General features: G+C 44.2%; 1 protein-coding gene across 4 annotated transcripts in view; it reads right to left on the bottom strand.

Annotated features, from left to right (window-relative positions):
- The window catches only part of CYP4F22 (cytochrome P450 family 4 subfamily F member 22), a 204,238-nt gene that overhangs the window by 49,572 nt on the left and 135,104 nt on the right, over positions 1 to 19,562 (bottom strand). For all 4 annotated transcript variants that reach the window (XM_070741740.1, XM_070741742.1, XM_070741738.1 and 1 more), the window contains 2 exons: positions 13,637 to 13,770; positions 12,111 to 12,175 (listed from right to left, as the gene is read on the bottom strand). In XM_070741740.1, the coding sequence (XP_070597841.1) occupies positions 12,111 to 12,175; positions 13,637 to 13,770 (199 nt within the window). The remainder of the gene's footprint in view (positions 1 to 12,110; positions 12,176 to 13,636; positions 13,771 to 19,562) is intronic.

Raw genomic sequence — 19,562 nt, 5'->3', positions numbered from 1 at the left:
CCAGAGGAACAGATTCCGGGGCGGCAGACACAGAAGCTCCAGCAACTAAAGATCACCTCGATGAAGTTCCAGAGAAGAACCACGTCCTTCCATCGGTTCTCTGGTCCTGAACAACATTCCACAATAAGATCCTGAGCATGACATTCGATGTTTATGGACTTTAGATAGCGGAGCAGCTTTTCACATTACTTACCAAAGAGAACTTTTCACAGAACTACCTAAGACTGACATAAAAGAACTATATTCAGTGTCAAATCACTTATGCAAAGTTGAAGGAGAAGGAACTGTTTACACAAAAGAATTAGACCAGATGATTCCACGTGTTCTATACATTCCAGAAGCTACAAGCAACTTACTCAGTATGTATTACCTAAACCAAGACCTAGGCTATAAACTTATGCTTTTAGAAAAGGAAGTTCACATTATCAAGAATGGGACAGTTGTTGCTCATGCTTTTCCAATTGGAGGTGTCTACTACTTAAAACCAAAACCTCAGATGAAAATTGAAGTAAGTATAAAAGTTCCAGAAAATGAAAGCACAGGCTCAGAGAGAAAACCTGTTGCTACTCCAGAAACAAAGGCTCCTAAAGCCAATGAAGTTCAAAAGGTTAATCAAAACAAATCTGAGGTTTTGCATAATGTTGCAAATGTTAAGCCTGTACTAACAAACAAATCTTTTCATTCCAGGTGTGTTCACTGTTGGCACCGTCGTTTTGGCCATGCATCCTTTGCAGTTTTATCCAAGATGCCAGAATTTGTTAATGGGTTTAAGGTTAATAGTAATTGCAAAATTTACTTAGATTGTTCTATTTGTAACAAATCAAAATCCAAAGCAGCACCTATTGCTAAACATGCCACAAGTTTGTCCACACACATTTTTGATTTGGTTCATACCGACATTGTCGGTCCATTTCGGCCTACTAAAGGTAATTGTAAGTATTTTTAACTATTGTTGATAATTATTCTAGATATGGTTTTGTGTACCTAATGAAACAAAAATCAGAGACCTTTCAGATCTTTAAAGACTTTGCTGCACATGTCTACAATCAACATGGTGTCCACATAAGAAGAATACAGAGTGATCGTGGTGGAGAATTTATGTCCCAGCAATTCCAAGGATGGATGAGATGAAATGGAATCCATCACCAAACTTCAGCGCCTTACACGCCAGATCAAAATGGAGTGGTTGAATGACGACAAGGCGTTTTATAGACTATGTTTTGTTGTCTTCTAGAAGATGCTAATCTCAACAATTTCTATTGGGGTGAAGCACTAAGGTATGCCAATTACATTGTTAACCGTATTTAGAGCAGTGTTATAAATCAAACTCCTTTTTACATGCTGCACGGAAAGAAGCCTGATATCCAAAACCTCCAAATTTTTGGCTCATATGCCATGGTCAACATTCCGTTGGTCCAGAGAAAGAAAGGAGGTCCAGTAGCAGAAAGACTGAGATTTATAGGTTTTGATCAAAGTTCTAAGTATTATGAATTTGCTGTCTCTAATCACACAGTTGTTATTTCTAATTCAGCTAAATTTGAAGAAAATACAGATTGGTCCAGAATACACAGTAATGATACTTCAGTTTATTTTCCCAAATATGATGTTGAAGGTACAGCGCAACCTGATCCTCAAGCAGCTTTTCCAGATGTTGTTTCTCAAAAAGATGATGCACAGTCTTCACAAGTCGCAGATGATGTTACTAGCAATGAAATTGGAGGTGGAGATGACCAAGATGAAGGATGGACTACAGTTCCAAGACGTTCCAAGAGAACCACACAAGGAATTCCTCCAAAGAGATACCAACAGCAAGTATTACAAAAATCTTTTCCTTTTCTTTGCAACAATGTTACACTTCCTCCTGAAAACGTTTCTCAAATAAGACATTTACCTGAGTCTGAACAAGAAAAATGGTATGAAGCAATGGAAATTGAACTGGACAGTTTAAAGAAACTTAGTGTTTAAATATGTTGAGCCTCCAACGAACAAGAAGATTATTGGCACACGATGGGTCTACAGAATTAAACAAAAACCAAATGGTGAGAAAATATACAAAGCAAGATTATAGCACAAGGCTACTCCCAAGTTTATCCAGAATATTACACAGATACATTTTCACCTACTGTTAAAAATGAAAGTGTCAAAATTGCTTTAACCACAGCTATTGCCTTGAATTTAGAAGTTTACCAATTTGATGTTGAAACTGCTTATCTGAATGCTGATTTAAATGAAGAGATCTACGTGAAGGGTGCACCGAGTTTCCAGGATCGAGAAGGAGATGTCTGGTACCTGCAAAAACGTCTTTATGGTTTGAAACAATCTGCTTTAATGTGGCACAGGTGTCTCATTGACAAGCTAAATTCAATGGGCTTTATTAAGTCCAACTCTGATGAATGCGTGTTTACAAAAGGGCAAGGTAACGTTTATGAAATTATACTTGTGTACATTGGACCACTCGAGACTTTCCGGAAGACTGGAAACGAGCTGACGTAGTCCCCATCCACAAAAAAGGTAAAAAGACTGACCCAGGCAACCACAGACCAATCAGTCTGACTTTTATACCTGGAAAAATACTGGAGAAAATCATTAAAAAACAACTTTGTCACTACCTAGAAACAAAGAACATTATATCCAACAACCAGCACGGGTTTGTCAGAAACAAATCATACCAAACCAACCTCATATCATTTTTCAACACCATAACCAAATCAGTGGACCAACACAACGCAGTAGACCTCATACTTGGACTTCAGCAAAGCTTTTGATAAAGTTGACCACAACCTCCTAATCCACAAATTAGAAAAAAACGGGGTAGGTTACAACACATGCAGATGGATAAACAGCTGGCTTTCCAACCGCACACAACAAGTTGTCCTCAACGGTTCCAAATCCACATGGAAGAAGGTAGGCAGTGGGGTACCACAGGGTTCTGTCCTGGGCCCTGTATTCTTCAATATTTTCATCAATGACCTGGATGAGGGAGTAGAAGGGGAACTAATCAAATTCGCAGACGACACCAAGCTGGCAGGGGTAGCCAACACCCTAGAGGAAAGGCTTAAAATATAGAAAGATCTGGATAGATTAACACTATGGGCCCACAATAACAACATGATGTTCAACGTCGACAAGAGCAAAGTCCTTCACCTTGGTAAAAAAAAACCTAGACACACATACAGCCTGGGAGAAACCACACTCAGCAGTAGTGACTGCAAAAGAGATCTTGGAGTCTTGGTGGATAATCAACTAAACATGAGCCAGCAATGTGCAGCAGTGGCCAAAAAAGCCAACACTATCCTAAGCTGCATTAACAGGGGGATACACTCCAAGACCAGGGAAGTATTAATACCACTCTACTACGCCCTGGTCAGACCACATCTGGAGTACAGCATCCAATTCTGGTCACCACACTTCAAAAGAGACATTGAAACTCTGGAGAAGGTGCAGAAAAGAGCAACCAAAATTATTAGGGGACTTGAAACCAAGACTTACGAAGACAGATTGCGGGAACTGGGCATGGATAGCCTAGAGAAAAGGAGGGCCAGAGGGGACATGATAGCTGTATATAGGTATATGAGGGGTTGCCAAAAGAGGAGGGGGCCACTCTATTCTCCAGAGTACCAGAGGGCCGGACGAGGAACAACGGCTGGAAGCTGACCAAGGAGAGATTCAACCTAGAAGTAAGGAAGAACTTCCTGACGGTCAGAGCGATCAACCAGTGGAACAACCTGCCTGTGGAGGTTGTGAACTCCCCAACTCTGGACACTTTCAAGAGGAGATTGGACTGCCATTTGGCTGGGGTGCTTTAGGATTCCTGCTCAGGCAGGGGGTTGGACTTGATGACCTGCATGGTCCCTTTCAACTCTAACAATAAATAAAAATAAAAAAAACATTGATGACATTGTTTACATTGGTCCAAACAAACGTATGAGTGAAGTTTTTGTAAAAGGTTTAGAAAGACATTTTACATTGAAAAGCTTAGGGCACATTCATGATTATCTAGGTGTTCAGATTGAAAGAACTCAGAAGAGGTTTAGCTTCTCACAAGAAAACAAAATTGATCAACTTTTGCAAAATTGCAACATGACTGATGCACATCCATGTCACTCTCCAATGCAAACAGATTTTTACAAGTTGACACAACAGAATAGTCCTGAATTTGAAGATCAAACACTTTATCGTTCAGTCATTGGGTCACTGTTATACATTAGCAGTTGGACAAGACCCGACATTTCACTTAGTGTCAATCTTTTGTCACGGTACGTTGGCAAAGCTACTAAATTTCACTGGACATGCATAAAGAGATTGCTGAGATACATGAAGCACACAAAAGACATGAAGTTGTTCTTAGAACCAAAACACAACAAGTTTCCTGAGTAAGTTTGTTACGCAGATTCTGATTGGGCAGGTGACAAAGAAACACAAAAAAGTACTTCTGGTTATATAATGTTTTTAAATGGTTGTCCAATTTATTGGAAAGTTAAAAAGCAGAACTTTATTTCTTGTTCTTCTACTGAGTCAGAATATGCCTGTGTTTCTGACTGTTGCAATGCTTTAACTTGTGTTTCTGCTCTCGTTGATAGTATTTGGAGTGATCCTATGAAACCAATTGTTATTATGGAGGACAATCGCTCCGTTACCTTCATATCTGAAACTGAATATGTTGGAGCGTGTTCACGGCACATTGACATAAGATATAAGAATGCTAGACAATATGTGAAACAAGGATTCATGAAATTACATTATGTGCCCACAACTGAACAAATAGCTGACGTGCTGAATAAACCACTGCCAGCTGACCAACACGAATACCTATGCAATAAAATGTGCCTTATGTGAACAATGTTAGTGATGACTGCCAAAGAAGGGGTGTCACGCTGAATATTTGCCTGCCCCCAGAGACATTTAGTAATGAAAGAGTTAACTGTGTGTGCCTTACTAAGATCCTCCTATTATGATGTAATATCCTGCCAAATCTCACATCACTTCCTCCTTCTTCTTCATTGTTCTCCATTCTTTTTTTCTATCCTCCATCAGGTGAAGACGTATTTGTTATGTTGTCCCTCGAGACATGTTTTATTTTTGTTTTTATAATAAAGAAATCTTGTTTTGAACAAATGACTAGGATTCTATCTATCGCCTCTGCGGGGTTAAGGTCTTAACGGACTTTAATCTCTTACAGTTCGCGACAGTTCCATGAGAATTATCTGAACAAGCCAAAGGGTCCTGGAGTGTTATGCCGGGCTCTATGGCATGAGCCTCCCGAAAATTCAAGGGTAAAAAATTCAGACACACACACACTTGAAAATTCAAAAACAATAGTTTTTTTCACAAAATTCAAAAGAAAGAAAGCACCCTTTTTATATTGCAAAGAGCATGCTTTCCAAAACAAACGTGTAGGCAGTAAAACCCCTTAAGCAGTCCTAAAGTACTTAGCTAGCAGCTGTGAAGAACGTCACAGCCCTCCTTCTTCCACGAGTTGAAACAAACACGCTTTGCTATGGCTTGGTTTCAAAGTCCTGAAAAATCAACAAACAGAGATTTCTTGAAATGCCAGGCTCTTCCTCCAAAGACAAACAGATAACCTTCCACACGCAGCAACCGACAAGCTGTCCTTTTATCAGCAGCCCTAATTAGTTGCATCACACCCAAACACATGTGAATTCTCTTATTTCTGATATCTATGCAGCTGCTCCTTTCTATTCAACGCTCTGTGGCTGCATACGTCAATAAAGGGTTCGTCATCTGAATCCAGGGATGATAATGTGGAGTCTGCACTGCCTCCCCCTGAGTCCAATTCCTCTTCATCTCCTGATACCGACTGTTCGCTGTCAGCAGAAGAAGGCAGTAACACTGGCCTCTGACACTACGAAAATTCACCCACATCCAACCCCACAGTCCTTGGGGCAGAAGCTCGCCAGAGCTAACCACAACACCATCTCCCCCGGAAGGCTCCTCCCCTAATTCCAGTGCAAGGGATGGGGCTTCTGTGGAAATTGCACATGAAAAACCTGAACAAGGGCAGGAGCATCAATCAAGGCAGCTTCCACACACGAGCAATCGTCTGGTTTGCCCTCCACCCATTGAATGAGGTATTGAAAACAATCGTCTACCCAACGGGAGTCCCAGATGGCATGGATCATGACATCGAGCAGGTGATCTCAAACACAGGGTGCAGGCAAAAGGGGGACACTTGGACGAAGCGGGCAGTCAGGGTGAACAGGTACCAAAGGCGAACGATGGAAAATGGGGTGAATGTGCATGTTGGCAGGCAAGGTAAGATGATATGCCACCAGATTGATGACCTTCTCAATCTGGAAAGGGCCCATGAAGCGTGGGTCTAATTTATGGCGAGGCAATTCCGAAGTGATGTGCTTTGTGGACAACCACACCTGATCACCAACGGCCAACGGAGGGACATCTCGCCAGGATCGGTCAGCAACCCGCTTGTAGTCCTCTTTGGCCTTAATCAAGTAACGCTTCACCATTTCGTGAACCGTGTGAAGTTCCAATAGGAAATCCTATGCTGCTGGGACCGGGGAATCTAAAAGTGTCAATGGGAAAAAACGTGGATGGAATCCGTAATTCACATAGAACGGCATGAGTCTTAGGGAGGTATGCCGGGAGTTGTTAAACGCGAACTCAGCTACCGGAAGGAAACGTGACCAGTCAGACTGCCAGTCTCTCACAAAGCACCGCAGGTATTGTTCCAGAATGCCAATGGTTTTCTTGGTACCACCATCAGTCTGAGGGTGCTGGGTCGAAGCAAGACAAACTTGGACTTGTAATGCAGACATGAGTTCCTTCCAGAACCATGCCATGAACTGAGTTCCTCGGTCCGACACCACCCGATCTGGAAGTCCATGGAGCCGGAATACATGCAGCAAAAATAATTGAGCTGTGACGTGTGCTGTGGACACCTGGTGACAGGGGATGAAATGTACCATTTTCATCAACATATCAACCACCACCATCACTGTGGTGAACCTCGACAACAGGGGCAAATGTGTGACAAAGTCCATGGACACAACTCCCCACGGCCTCGTGGGCATTGGCAATGGCTGCAACAATCCTGGTGGGGCTCCTATAGCCGACTTGGCTGCACGACACCGTTCACATGTGGCAACATAAGATTGAACGTCATCCTGGATCCGCGGCCACCAAAATGTTCGGGTAAGTAAGTCCAAGGTTTTGAACAAGCCAAAATGACCCACCCCAGGATTGTCATGGCATTGGGACAGAATCAATCCATGAAGCGGCCATGCTGGTGCGTACAACTACCCCCAGTACTGGAGCAGTCCATCCGCAAATGTCCAGGGAGAATTGGTATCATCTCCCGCACCCACTGTGCCACAAACCCATCCCCCCATTGCATCTCCCGGATACGTCTCCACAAGTCGACAGGGTCATGGGTAGCAGCCAACGCTTCTGCAGGCACGATCGTTTGTAACGGGGCCGGTTCTTTAGGCTGCAAAAACTCTGGTTTCCTAAATAAAGCATCCGCTCTGGGATTCTGGAAACTTGGCATGTATTGGATCCGAAAGTTGAAACTTGCGAAGAAGAATGACCAACGTATCTGTCGTTGGTTCAACTTTCAGGCCGTTTGCAGATACTCCAGATTCCTGTGGTCTGTCCGGACCTCTACCTGATGCCGGACGCCCTCGAGGTGATGTCTCCACGTCTCGAACGCCGACTTGACCGCCAACAGTTCTTTTTTCCAGATAGTGTAATTTCTCTCCAAGGATGTGAGTTTTCTGGAGCGGTAGGCACATGGAAACAGGGTGCCATCTTCAGGACGGGCCTGTAGAAGCACAGCGCCGACGGCAACATCAGAGGTGTTGGTCTCCATGACAAATGGCGACATGGATCTGGATGCTGCAGCAACAGCTCTTTCATAAAAGTGTCCTTGAGAGCCACAAAGGCTTGCTGCTCCTCCTCACCCCATTGAAACGATACATGTTTCTGCAACAAATGGGTGAGAGGCGCGGTCAGATTGGCAAACCCTGGGATGAACGTGCGATAATAATTTGCAAACCCCAACAACCTCTGCACATCTTTTACTCTCTGCGGAGGTTGCCAGGTCTTGAGCGCCAACACCTTGCCCGGGTCCATGGATATGCTCCCTAGAGAAATGACATGTCCTAAAAATTCGATGGTGGTCTTCAAAAACTGACACTTCTCCAGCTTAGCATATAAACGCTGCTCTCACAAACAGTGCAGCACCCAGCGCAAATGTCCTACATGACTGGACTGTGATGAAGAGTACATGAGAATGTCATCCAGATAAATGACCACAAAATGATGTAATATATCCCTGAACACATCGTTCATCAAATGCTGGAAAACCGCCGGGGCATTGGTGAGGCCGAAGGGCATCACGGTATACTCAAAATGCCCGTATTGGGTGCCAAATGCTGTTTTCCACTCATCCCCCAGCTGTATATGCACCAAATTATATGCGATGCATAGATCTATCTTGGAGAAAACAGTAGCAGCCTGTAAACGTTCCATTAATTTCGGAATCAGTGGCAGAATATACCGGTTGCGCATCGTGATAGGGTTCAGGTGCCGGTAGTCACAGCACAGATGTAAGTCCCCAGGCTTTTTCTTGACAAACAGGACAGGCACTGATAAAGGCAAGGTCGAGGGCCTGATGAACCCTTTGGTCAGATTTTTGTCTATGAAGTCCTTGAGGGCCACTAATTCGGGTTCAGACATAGAATATAAGTGACCAGCCAGAAGCTTGGCATCTGTAAACAGTTTTATGGCATAATCATAGGTTTGATGCGGCAGCAGCCGATCCGCCTCTTTCTCATTAAACACGTTCGCGAAGTTGGTGAGGTACTCAGGTAACCCTGCCGCGGGGATTGCAGGCCCATGCGATGCACAAACACGACGGTGATGGTCCACACACTGTAGACTGGAAAACATGATGATGTTCTGCGACCACACCACATGAGGATCATGCGCCCGTACCAAAACAAACCCAGAACAATACGGAAATGGAGGCCCCGTGTAACGTAAAACTGGAGAGCCTCCTCATGAGTCCTGATGCTTATCTGCACCGGCAAGGTCTGGAATCAGATGGGCCCAGACAACAACACACGCCCATCTATCATTTCCACAGTCAATGGGGGGTTCACAGGACACAAGGGCAATGGATGTCTCTGTGTGAACACCTCATCCAGGAAATTCGTGGTGGCCCCCGAATCCACAAGGCAAGAGCTGAAATAGATTGAATATGACGATCCACAAGGAGTTGGACATTAATCGTGAGATTAATTGAATTCATTTCCCAACTGCACAGCCGGCAGAGAAACTAGGGGCTTGGGACCCACCATCTGGGAATCGGGGACTATGGTGGGAACACTGATCGCAGACTCTGGAAGCCGTTCTGGAAAAGTCAGGGGGGCAGCAGGCAGGTTGGGAGGTATCGAGACAGTGGCAACAGTCTTGCTCCTCCATTTGCAAGGACAGGCATATGCAAAATGACTTGCTCACCCGTAATAGAAGGGGGACGATCTGCCATGCGAGGAGGCAGGGCTGGCAGGAAACGATGGGGTACAGGAACTGGGGTCTGCATTGGCATAGCGCTCACACCCCGCCATGGAGCAGGCACAGGCGTGACGGCAGAAACACGGGGAATGACCACCCAGCCTGACGCACCTACCTAGCCTAACCTAGGTTGCTGCTCTAGGTTGGAGCAGCAACCTAGCCTCAATAGCCAAGCAGTGTTGCTCCAGCTCATCCAGGGTGTCCGGCAAGGCCTCATGCACAAGCTCATCTAACATTGTCTCTGACAAGCCATCTTGGAATGCCTCCATCAAGGTGGCCTCACTCCAATGCAACTGTCCAATAAGACTGCAAAAATCACTTAGGTATTCTGCTAATGGGCGCAAGCCTTGTTTCAACTGCTTCAACGCCCTCGTGGCCATCTGCTCCTGCACGGGATCCGAAAACTGGCATCGCAACTGGATGCAAAAGGCGGTATAATCCTGCAGAATCGAATCATCTCTGTCCAGCAATGGAGACACCCAGGAGGCAGTGGGGCCGGCCAATAAGCTGCAGAGAAATGCCACCTTCTCTGTATCCCTTTGAAAATGTGGCAGTTGTGCATTAATAAATAACTTCACCTGGCTGAGGAACGCTGCAAACATGCATCGATTGCACCAAAACTTTTCAGCTATGGCCATGAAGTATTTCCTCCTTGGTAGGGGCTGTGGAGCAGGAGCTGCTGGTTACACCTGTGGAATGGCAGGCTGCTGAGATAATATAGCCACCTGGTTCTGCAACTGGAGCACCATCTGTGTTAAAGTTTGGATTTCCATCCTCAATGCATCAAACACTGCCTGCATTTCCTCCATACCAGCAGACATGATTAGACAAGGACCAGAAAAAGAGAAGCAGACAGGAACAAAAACACCCAAAACTAGAACGATGTGTGTCTGAGGGAATGGAAGATTATTCTGTTATGCTGGGCTCTATGGCATGAGCCTCCCGAAAATTCAAGGGTAAAAAATTCAGACACACACACACTTGAAAATTCAAAAACAATGTTTTTTTCACAAAATTCAAAAGAAACAAAGCACCCTTTTTGTATTGCAAAGAGCACTCTTTCCAAAACAAATGTGTAGGCAGTAAAACCCCTTAAGCAGTCCTAAAGTACTTAGCTAGCAGCTGTAAAGAACGTCACAGCCCTCCTTCTTCCACGAGTTGAAACAAACACGCTTTGCTATGGCTTGGTTTCAAAGTCCTGAAAAATCAACAAACAGAGATTTCTTGAAATGCCAGGCTCTTCCTCCAAAGACAATCAGATAACCTTCCACACGCAGCAACCGACAAGCTGTCCTTTTATCAGCAGCCCTAATTAGTTGCATCACACCCAAATACATGTGAATTCTCTTATTTCTGATAATATCTATGCAGCTGCTCCTTTCTATTCAACGCTCTGTGGCTGCATACGTCAATAAAGGGTTCATCATCTGAATCCAGGGATGATAACGAGGAGTCTGCACTGCCTCCCCCTGAGTCCAATTCCTCTTCATCTCCTGATACCAACTGTTCGCTGCCAGCAGAAGAAGGCAGTAACACTGGCCTCTGACACTGCGAAAATTCACCCACATCCAACCCCCACAGTCCTTGGGGCAGGAGCTGGGCCAGAGCTAACCAGAACATGGAGGGAGAAGGTAGGATGGTTTGGAACAGTACTAACCCCTATACTTATTCATCGTTCCAGGAGACGGGTTTTTGCGGGAAGGGAGGCCACCTGTCAGGCCCTAAGTCATTATGTGAAGTCTAAATTGGGCCTGACAGCTTGGGAGTGAGAGAGAGAGAGAGAGATTCCACCACACATTCCTTTCTCCAGATGCCATAGTAACAAACATAGGAAGGAATCAGGAATCCTGCACAAGATTGGCCCTCATGACTGCACTTGTCGGTGTGGGGATGGGAGATGGGGTTTTGACCCGGATGTAATCTAAGGGACTCAGAGTTGGAATGATTTGAGTTGAATCCAGACATGTTAATAAATCCTACCCGGTGAGAAGCACAGGCGTGGAATCGTTTTATTTCTCGGAATGCCGTTTTGGTTCGCTAACCAAACCTGAGACTCCATTTGTTAATGAAAATGGTGGGCAAGAAGTATTAATTTATATACATATTGAGAAATAACTAATTTTTAAATTACTATGCTGTATTATGTATTATAATGCCCAGTATTTTTTATATCGTTAGGTTAAAAGGTGTATGTTATATGCAGAGACCTTTGATTCTTGACTAATTTCCCCAAAATTGAATACTGTAATGTACTCAAATTCCTTTAGAATTCTACTTTATTTGTTTGTTTGTCACATTTTTGAACTGCCCATCTCCCTCAGAGAGATATACGTACATACCTTCTTGCTGGATTCTTATACCTCAATGAACAAAAAGCAGGATTTAACTTTAGAAATAACAATACTTAGCTTTTCAATTATCACAACAAAATTAAGTAACCCCCTCTAAAAGAACATCCTAGCAGGCAATCTGCAAGGGGAAGGGAGTCTCGCAGGCTGAATTCTACACAGACCCAAAATGGATGGAAACAAATTTTAAAGAAGTGGGTAAAATGTTACCTCAGGGTCTGGCCATACAGCAGGATTGTGATGAGTCCCAAAGATACTGACCAGGCAGACATTCCCTGCAGAGAGAAGAATGTAATGAATTCCAGACACCACCAAAGGTAGAAAGATTCACTAAAGCAGGAAATGGGTAAATGAGTATGACAGATCTTGGCAAATGAATTGCTGTTGTTAATAGATAGAACAAAGAATATGGCAAGATTATGTTGGTTTGTGCTTCTGTTCAAGCATGTCTCATAGCTTTGTTAGTGCTACAGATTTTCAGAAGATCTGAGATCTTCCTTTAATAAGTTGATGGCACATAATCAATAAACCAACAAAAAAATCAGTTTATAACTCTGCTACTAGCCTAAAGTTGCCCAATAAAGAGGATCATCATGCACTACCCGGCTGTTACTCTCATCCCCCCAGCTTTTCCACACTTGTTCATTGCTCCATCTTCCATGATGGCCATTCATTGTTCCTCCATTTCCCAGTAGAGTCATTTCATTACCCCCACAGCCCTCCCCCAGTAATTCTTCTTGGGATGGACACAACACTTCTTTCATTGAGCGAGATCGCCTCAGAGAACCACAGTCTTTTGTTCCAGCAAACACAGCATACAAGCATTTAAAAACAGCCCCTAATCATTTTGCCACAATGCAAAATCAATTTAAGGTGAAACTGTGAACAGTTTGTGGCAAAAATGTTAGTGGTTTTGGAATCAACTTTCTAATTGTCATCCTTTTTTGATAGCTAGATGCAGAAGAAAGTTATAGTTCTGAAAGGGACTCCTGGAATCCATAATTATAATTATTATTTTTTATTCATTAGATTTGTATGCCGCCCCTCTCCATAGACTCGGGGCGGCTTACAACAATGATAATGATGGACCTATCATAGAAAAGATTATAAAGTTTCCTGAGCAGTGAAAAGCCATGTCCAAAAATAACTATAAATAAATAAACTACATGATATAGGAAGACCCATGTTTTTCTCACACAGATGTGATATGATATACCTATAAATAGCAACAAATGAAACAGCAGGAAGGAACAAGAAGTATACATATTTTCAAGAAGAATGAGATTATTGAAGCCTGAACAAAATGTGGAGCGTAACATCTATTCCTGTAAGACCCATAATAATTGAATTTTTAAAAAATATTTTGGGGTGATATAATTGCTTGTTAAGTATAGATTTATTACATTACAAATGGCCATTGCAGCATTTGAAAAAGCAAAAAGTCTCATTTACCTTACATTGGATATATACTGTGAAAGGAACTCTAATACTCAGTCTCAATAACAGTATATGGCCAACTTTCCCAACTGGGATCTTTTTCTTATTCAATAGTTTGCACTTAGTTCACCTCACTTTGCACTTTATAACAGGCTTAATCCTCATGGAGCCCAAAATATCATAGCATAGTAGTCAGAAACACTGCTAATGCCGGCAGGGAATAAAGTCATAGAGGGAGGAAGAAAATCCAAATGCCAGATACAGATAATTAACAAAGGATGGCATTCCATAGCACATACCTTTAGGGATAACTCGTCCATCAGGAAGGTTCACATCTTCAGTGCAGCGTCGAGATATGATTGTGACTGGAGGGTGCAGGCGCAGGCTTTCCTTGATGCACATGGTGGTGAAGGGCATGAAGGAGAGATCGCTCCTAAGAAGAAATATTTGTTTGTTTGTTTGCTTGCTTGTTTAGTTATTAATTTTATTTGTGACACACCTTGTAATAAAATGATTCTGGGTGGCTTACAGCATTAAATGGTACCAAGCCTCATTATTTAGCAAGATTTTGGGGTACAACACAGTGGTGGGATTCAGCCAGTTTGCACCGGTTTTGGAGAACTGGTAGCTGAATTTTTATGCAGTTTGGTGAACCAGCTGATTCTTCCACTGGCTGGCCCCATCCTTCACCTCTCCCCTCCCACCACTCCTCACCTTACCTAAGAAGGTAAGGCCAAAGGGGGACAACACAGCAAGGTTTGGTTGCCTCTTGACTTCTGCAAAGCCTCCAGGACTATGTGCACCTGGTCTGGGCACATAGCCCTCCACAACAGAGCCATTCCTGGGGAGCAAAGCCTTGAATGACCTGATCAACCTGAAGGCCTTGAGAGGCTCCAGAGTTTTCATGCACATCCACTGGCTCGAGCGTCCTGCCCTTCAGATGCCAATGGGGCCAGCATCCTGTGGCGCTGCTTCTGGCAGGTGGGTAAATGTCCCAGGACTGTGAGCACATACCTTGCCACACTCAGTGAGTAGCAGCCTCAGCCCATATGTGGTGGTCTCTCCTAAGGGCTGCCCCATCTACTCACCTACGCATCTGCTGGCTGGACTGGCTCAGAAGCAGTCTGGTGTAAGACTTGAGGCAGAGGGGAGGGCTCCAGAGTTTCCATGCACATCCATTGGCTTGAGTGTCCTGCCCTTCAGATGCCAATGGGGCCAGCATCTGGCGGCGTTGCTTCTGGCAGGCGGGTAAATGTCTCAGGACTGCGGGCACGTACCTTGCCACACTCAGTGAGGAGCAGCCTCAGCCCATGTGTGGTGCTCTTTCCTAAGGACTGCCCCGCCCACTCAACTGCCCATCTGCTGGCTGGACTGGCTAAGAAGCAGTCTGGTGTGAGACTGGAGGCAGAGGGGAGGGCAAGCATGTGGCATCCATTCAGAGGGATTGTGAAAGCTAAGAATATGGCCCAAAAGATGGCTGAGCCTCACTGTGTCTCCCCCTGAGGAGGTACTTCAGCTGAGTGTAGCAGATCCAGAACAGGTCTCCCTCCCTGTCATTGGCCTTCACACTTTACCAGGTGAGCAGGCAGCCAGGAGGCCAGGCCCTCCCACACTCCACTCTGACTGCATGGGCAAGGAAGGGGCAGGTTGGCTGAGGAGCGACGTGGGCAGTGCAACTTTGCAGTCCCTGGCCACCCATCCCCTGGCAACCACAGCACCCAAGGCCCAGCAGCTGCATGGAGGGAAGGGCAGGTGGGGATCAGGGGTCATGGCAAACTGGGAAAGCCAAACTGCTGTCCAGCTCTGAGTTGCTGGCAGGGGTGGGTGAGGCGGAGGCTGTGGGTTATGTTTGTCTTGAGGTTTCTAGCCCTTTCTTGTAAATCTGCCCAAAAGAGGGAGGGAAGAAAGTGGAATCCTTGCCCATTGGTCTCTCCGGGCAATGTGGACAGTCCTTTGGAGACTGGCCAGAAGTGCCCAGTGGGCTCAGGCTAGGCAGCAGCCAGGACTGGGATTGCTGCTTGTGGGGTGTAGCCAGGCCTGGATGCAGCAGGCAGGTGTAGGACTTTTCACCTCCTCCTGTTGGCCACACCTGATTAGTTTCCAGCCTTCCGTCTCTGACTATTGGGCTCTGACTATTCTCCTTCACTGAAATGGCGCTCGCTGTTCAGCCCAGACCTTCCATCATAGCCCCTCCATCACAGCTGCTGTCAGGCCCAATATAATTATGTGAAGTCAAAGATTGGCCTGACACAGTTTGCTAGTGATAGAGGAACGAGGGGGGGGGGTGAGAGAGAGAGAGAGAGAGATATGCCACCATGCATTCCTTTCTGCAGATGCATAGTAAACGAACACAGGAAGGAATCAGGAATCCTGCATAGGATTGGTCCTCCTGACTGCACTTGTGTGTGTGTGAGAGAGAGATGGGGTTTTGACCCAGATGAAATCTAAGGGACTCAGAGTTGGAATGATCCAAGTCGAATCCAGACATGACTGTTAATAAATCGTACCCTGAGAGAAGCACAGGTGTGGAAATGATTTATTTCTCAGAATGCTATTTGGTTTGCTAACAACAATTCCAACTCTCCCCAATCCAAGGAATGGAACAGAGGGACTTAACCAAGAATCTGAAGGTGGAAGGGCTTGAAATTTCCTGCCCCCCTCTGCAGTGGGAGCCAGATCAGCATTCAACATTACAAGGTAAAGAGGGGATGAACAGGCTTGGGAGCTGAGATGAACAGAAGCCAGAAACAGAATGAACAGAAGCCAGAAACAATCTATCTTCCTGAGTGGGGGTGGCTGAGATGTCAATGGGTTTCTGAAGATCCCCTTCCCCAGAATCCCCCTGAAGTTACCTCTCTACACGGCAACAATGAATAACGTAGCCTTCCCTTCCACCCCAGTCACTGACTCCCTAAGTGAATTTCAAGATAGAGGTGAGCCGCTGTTATATACAAAGGGATTCCTTTGTGGGGGAATTTCAAAAGCTGCTCGGCCCCCCCATCTGCTCCTCTGATTGCAAACAGCAGACTGCTTCCTAAATTGCATAAGGAGAGGGCTCCTGAGCTGAATAGTGTAGCAAAACAGAAGCTGAGACACTGATCTTCCAATTGAAAGAGGCAGGCAAGCCTGCGAAGAATTTTATGGAAGAATTTAAAATGATTGCCTATAACCTGAAGGGGTGGCCAGAAAACTGTTTGGTCCATATTTTCAAAACTGCCCTTGATCCAAAGTTGAGAGAGGCATGTGAACTACAGATGGGAGGCAGCAGGGCCATTCAAGACTGGTATGCCACGGCAGTCACTTTGGGTGATGTAATTCTAGCTGAGAAGGGAGCTCCCCCACCCCATGCAACAAAGGATCTTTTAACAGGCCAGCTTTTTCCTTGTCAACTTGGCTCCCTATGCTCAGGGGTTATGAGGGGAACAAATTGCTACAGGTGTGACCAGACTGGCCATAAGGAGACAGACTGCTTGATGCCCCTCCCCCAAAACCCGAGCCATGCCTGGTAGCAGAAAGAGGATCTGAAGAAGTCCCTCTGCAGGGTCTCTGGGCCTTTCAAACTACAGAGCTGTGCCCTCCTGAGGATTTTGCTAAAAGAGAAAACCCTATTCCTTCAGGAACCGACCCCGATTGGAATGAGGAGCCCGGTAGAGAGGATGACCCAATGGTGAGTGAACCCGTCCATCCGTTCATCATTAAAGCAAGGATTAAAATAATGACCACGGGGGATGAGGAAGAAATATGGGCTCTGATAGATACAGGGTGCTTGAGATGCCTTATTAGCAAAACCGTAGTGGAGAAGTTAAAAATCAGGAGGACTTCCGGCTGGAGCATGACCGCGACGGGGGTGCGGAGGCATAGCTCCATCTCCGCATCCTACCTTTCCAGGATTGTAGGGCGCAATTTGTGCTGTGCTGACACCCGGAGGGGTCGGCCCAGGACAGGGGGTCTCCAGGATCCCCCGGGGTGAATCGCCACAGTCCCGGGGGCCAGGGAAAGCCCGCAGCTGCATCCACGGAGAGCTCCATTCAGGCGGCTGTCTGGGTGCAGCCATAGTGGTTCCCGATAGAAGGAAGTCAAAAAACAGAATATAGAGTTCTACGAAAAAGCAGATCAACAGAGAAAGAAGATTTACAGCACTACGAGATAATCCTTTGGTATTTCAACGACCAAGTTTGAAAAGAGAAGATCTTAGGTCGAAAGGCAAACATAAACAAAGAAAAAAAAATGTAAGTGATATCCATACGCTCAGAAGAAAACGGCTGGAACTACTTTTCTTTGTTAACTCTAATAGCATTTTTTTTTTCAATTTTAAGATTACAGTGTGTTTTTTTTCTTTTCCCTTGCTACTTATATTTTTATAATCATATTTTCTTTTTAATAGTAATTAAAGACTGAATTGCTAATTAATCAAATTGGATGAAGTAGGAATACTTAAATAAATTGAATACATGAACTGAATAAACTGAACTGAATTGAAACCACTTTATTTGAATGAAATCTTACTGAAACTTTAATTACTTGGAATAAATTTTGGACAGTCTATTTTATTTTTCTATTTTTCTATTTTTTTTCTTACTTTTTTTATCTTCCTATTTTTATCTCCTTTTCTCGGAATTTGTGGGGCTATTTTTCCTAACCAGACATCGGAGGCGTAAGGATTCTTTTTTCCCCTCTTCTTGTATTTTTTTCACTTTAAATAATAATAAGACGTGGATTTTATTTTTACTTTAATTTTAATTTGGATATTTGTTCTGTCTGGGTCCCTCCAGAAGCTAACACCAACCAAAAACAGAAGCCAGACACACTGGTAAAAAGCAAAGGCAGTTTATATAATTCAAAGCAAACACAGGTAACAGAAACTGTTCTTACAGACAGGAACATGCTGGAACTTCACAGAGGTTTCACGAAGGCCATGAAATAAGACAGGATTCTTGCTGTCAAAAACAACGCTGGAGATAACAAACCTATGCCAGACTTCTAGGCAACAAGCCAAGATCAGAGACGCCGAGAAGCGAAGCAGGGTCACAGAACTTCCAGTTGATAATGCTCCACATGGCTGCAAGGGCGGGCCTGCCTTTTAAACCCTGCTGAGGAGAACCACACCCAAACCCAGCTGTTGCCAATTCAGTGGTGCAAATACCTTTCTAATTGGTCCCATCTCTGAGCTGCACATCGCTGTCTCATGTCAATTATAGCCTGTGCTTCCTCATCCAATGAGTCCAGGCTACTGGCTGGGGAGAGCCCCCCCGGGCTCTCAGGCTGCTCTCCCTCCTCCTCTTCCTGACTTTCCTCTCCCCCGTCTGCCTGTTCCTCCCCCTCCTGGTCACTGTCCTTCTCCTCCGGGCATGGATCCAGCAGAGACGCAGCCGGTCCCTGAGGAGCCTCAGGCTGAATCACAACAGATATTATAGATATTAAATTGGATATTGGCTTTGGAATTTATTCTTTTGGACATTTGCATTAAAGTACAACTCATATTTGGTTTATTTGGACTTATTAGGTTTTTTCCCTTCTCTTTGGACTTTCCCCCCCCCAGATTTTGATAATTTTCTTTCTTCTTTTTTAATTCTTGGTGTTATTATTATTTTTTCACCTTTTTACTCTTTTAAAATATTATAAATAACTCCCCAACAAATTTTTCTTTTCTTTTTTTAAAATAATTTTTAATAGTTTTTTCTCCTTTTTATTCTCTCTTTACCCTTCTCCCCTAGAATTATACTCCCTTTTCCCTTTTCTTATTATTAATTAATTATGTGTTAGAAGCTTTGCTTTCTTCCCTTCCCCTCCTGGTCCCCCACCACAAGCTTTGGATTTTAACAGATTGAACTGTTGTTGTTTTTTTTCCTTTTTCTCTAATTAATTGCTGTATTAATAGAATTGAATTGATATCCTTTCCCCCCCTTTGAATAATATCTTTTTTCTTTTTTTTGTTACCACTACTATAGATTTAAAACTTTTCTCTTCTTTAATTGAGAATATATAAGATATTGATTTAAGTAATTGTTAAACAAAGTAGAAATTTTGGAATATGAAAGGTCCTTACAGGGCAAAAAGTGTGACTTCGGTGACAACAACAACAACACGTAAACAAACAACTACTCCAACTTTGACTTCAACTCCAAAACCTAAAGTCTCCCCAACATCATCTCCATTACAACAAAGGTCCATAACTACAATGCTGGCCAAGGAGAAAGAAAAAGAAAAAGCCACATATGGAGTCAA

Source organism: Erythrolamprus reginae, chromosome 2 (genome assembly GCF_031021105.1).
Source record: "Erythrolamprus reginae isolate rEryReg1 chromosome 2, rEryReg1.hap1, whole genome shotgun sequence".
Classification (NCBI taxonomy): domain Eukaryota; kingdom Metazoa; phylum Chordata; class Lepidosauria; order Squamata; family Dipsadidae; genus Erythrolamprus; species Erythrolamprus reginae.
This window is presented reverse-complemented; position numbering and strand designations above follow the sequence as displayed.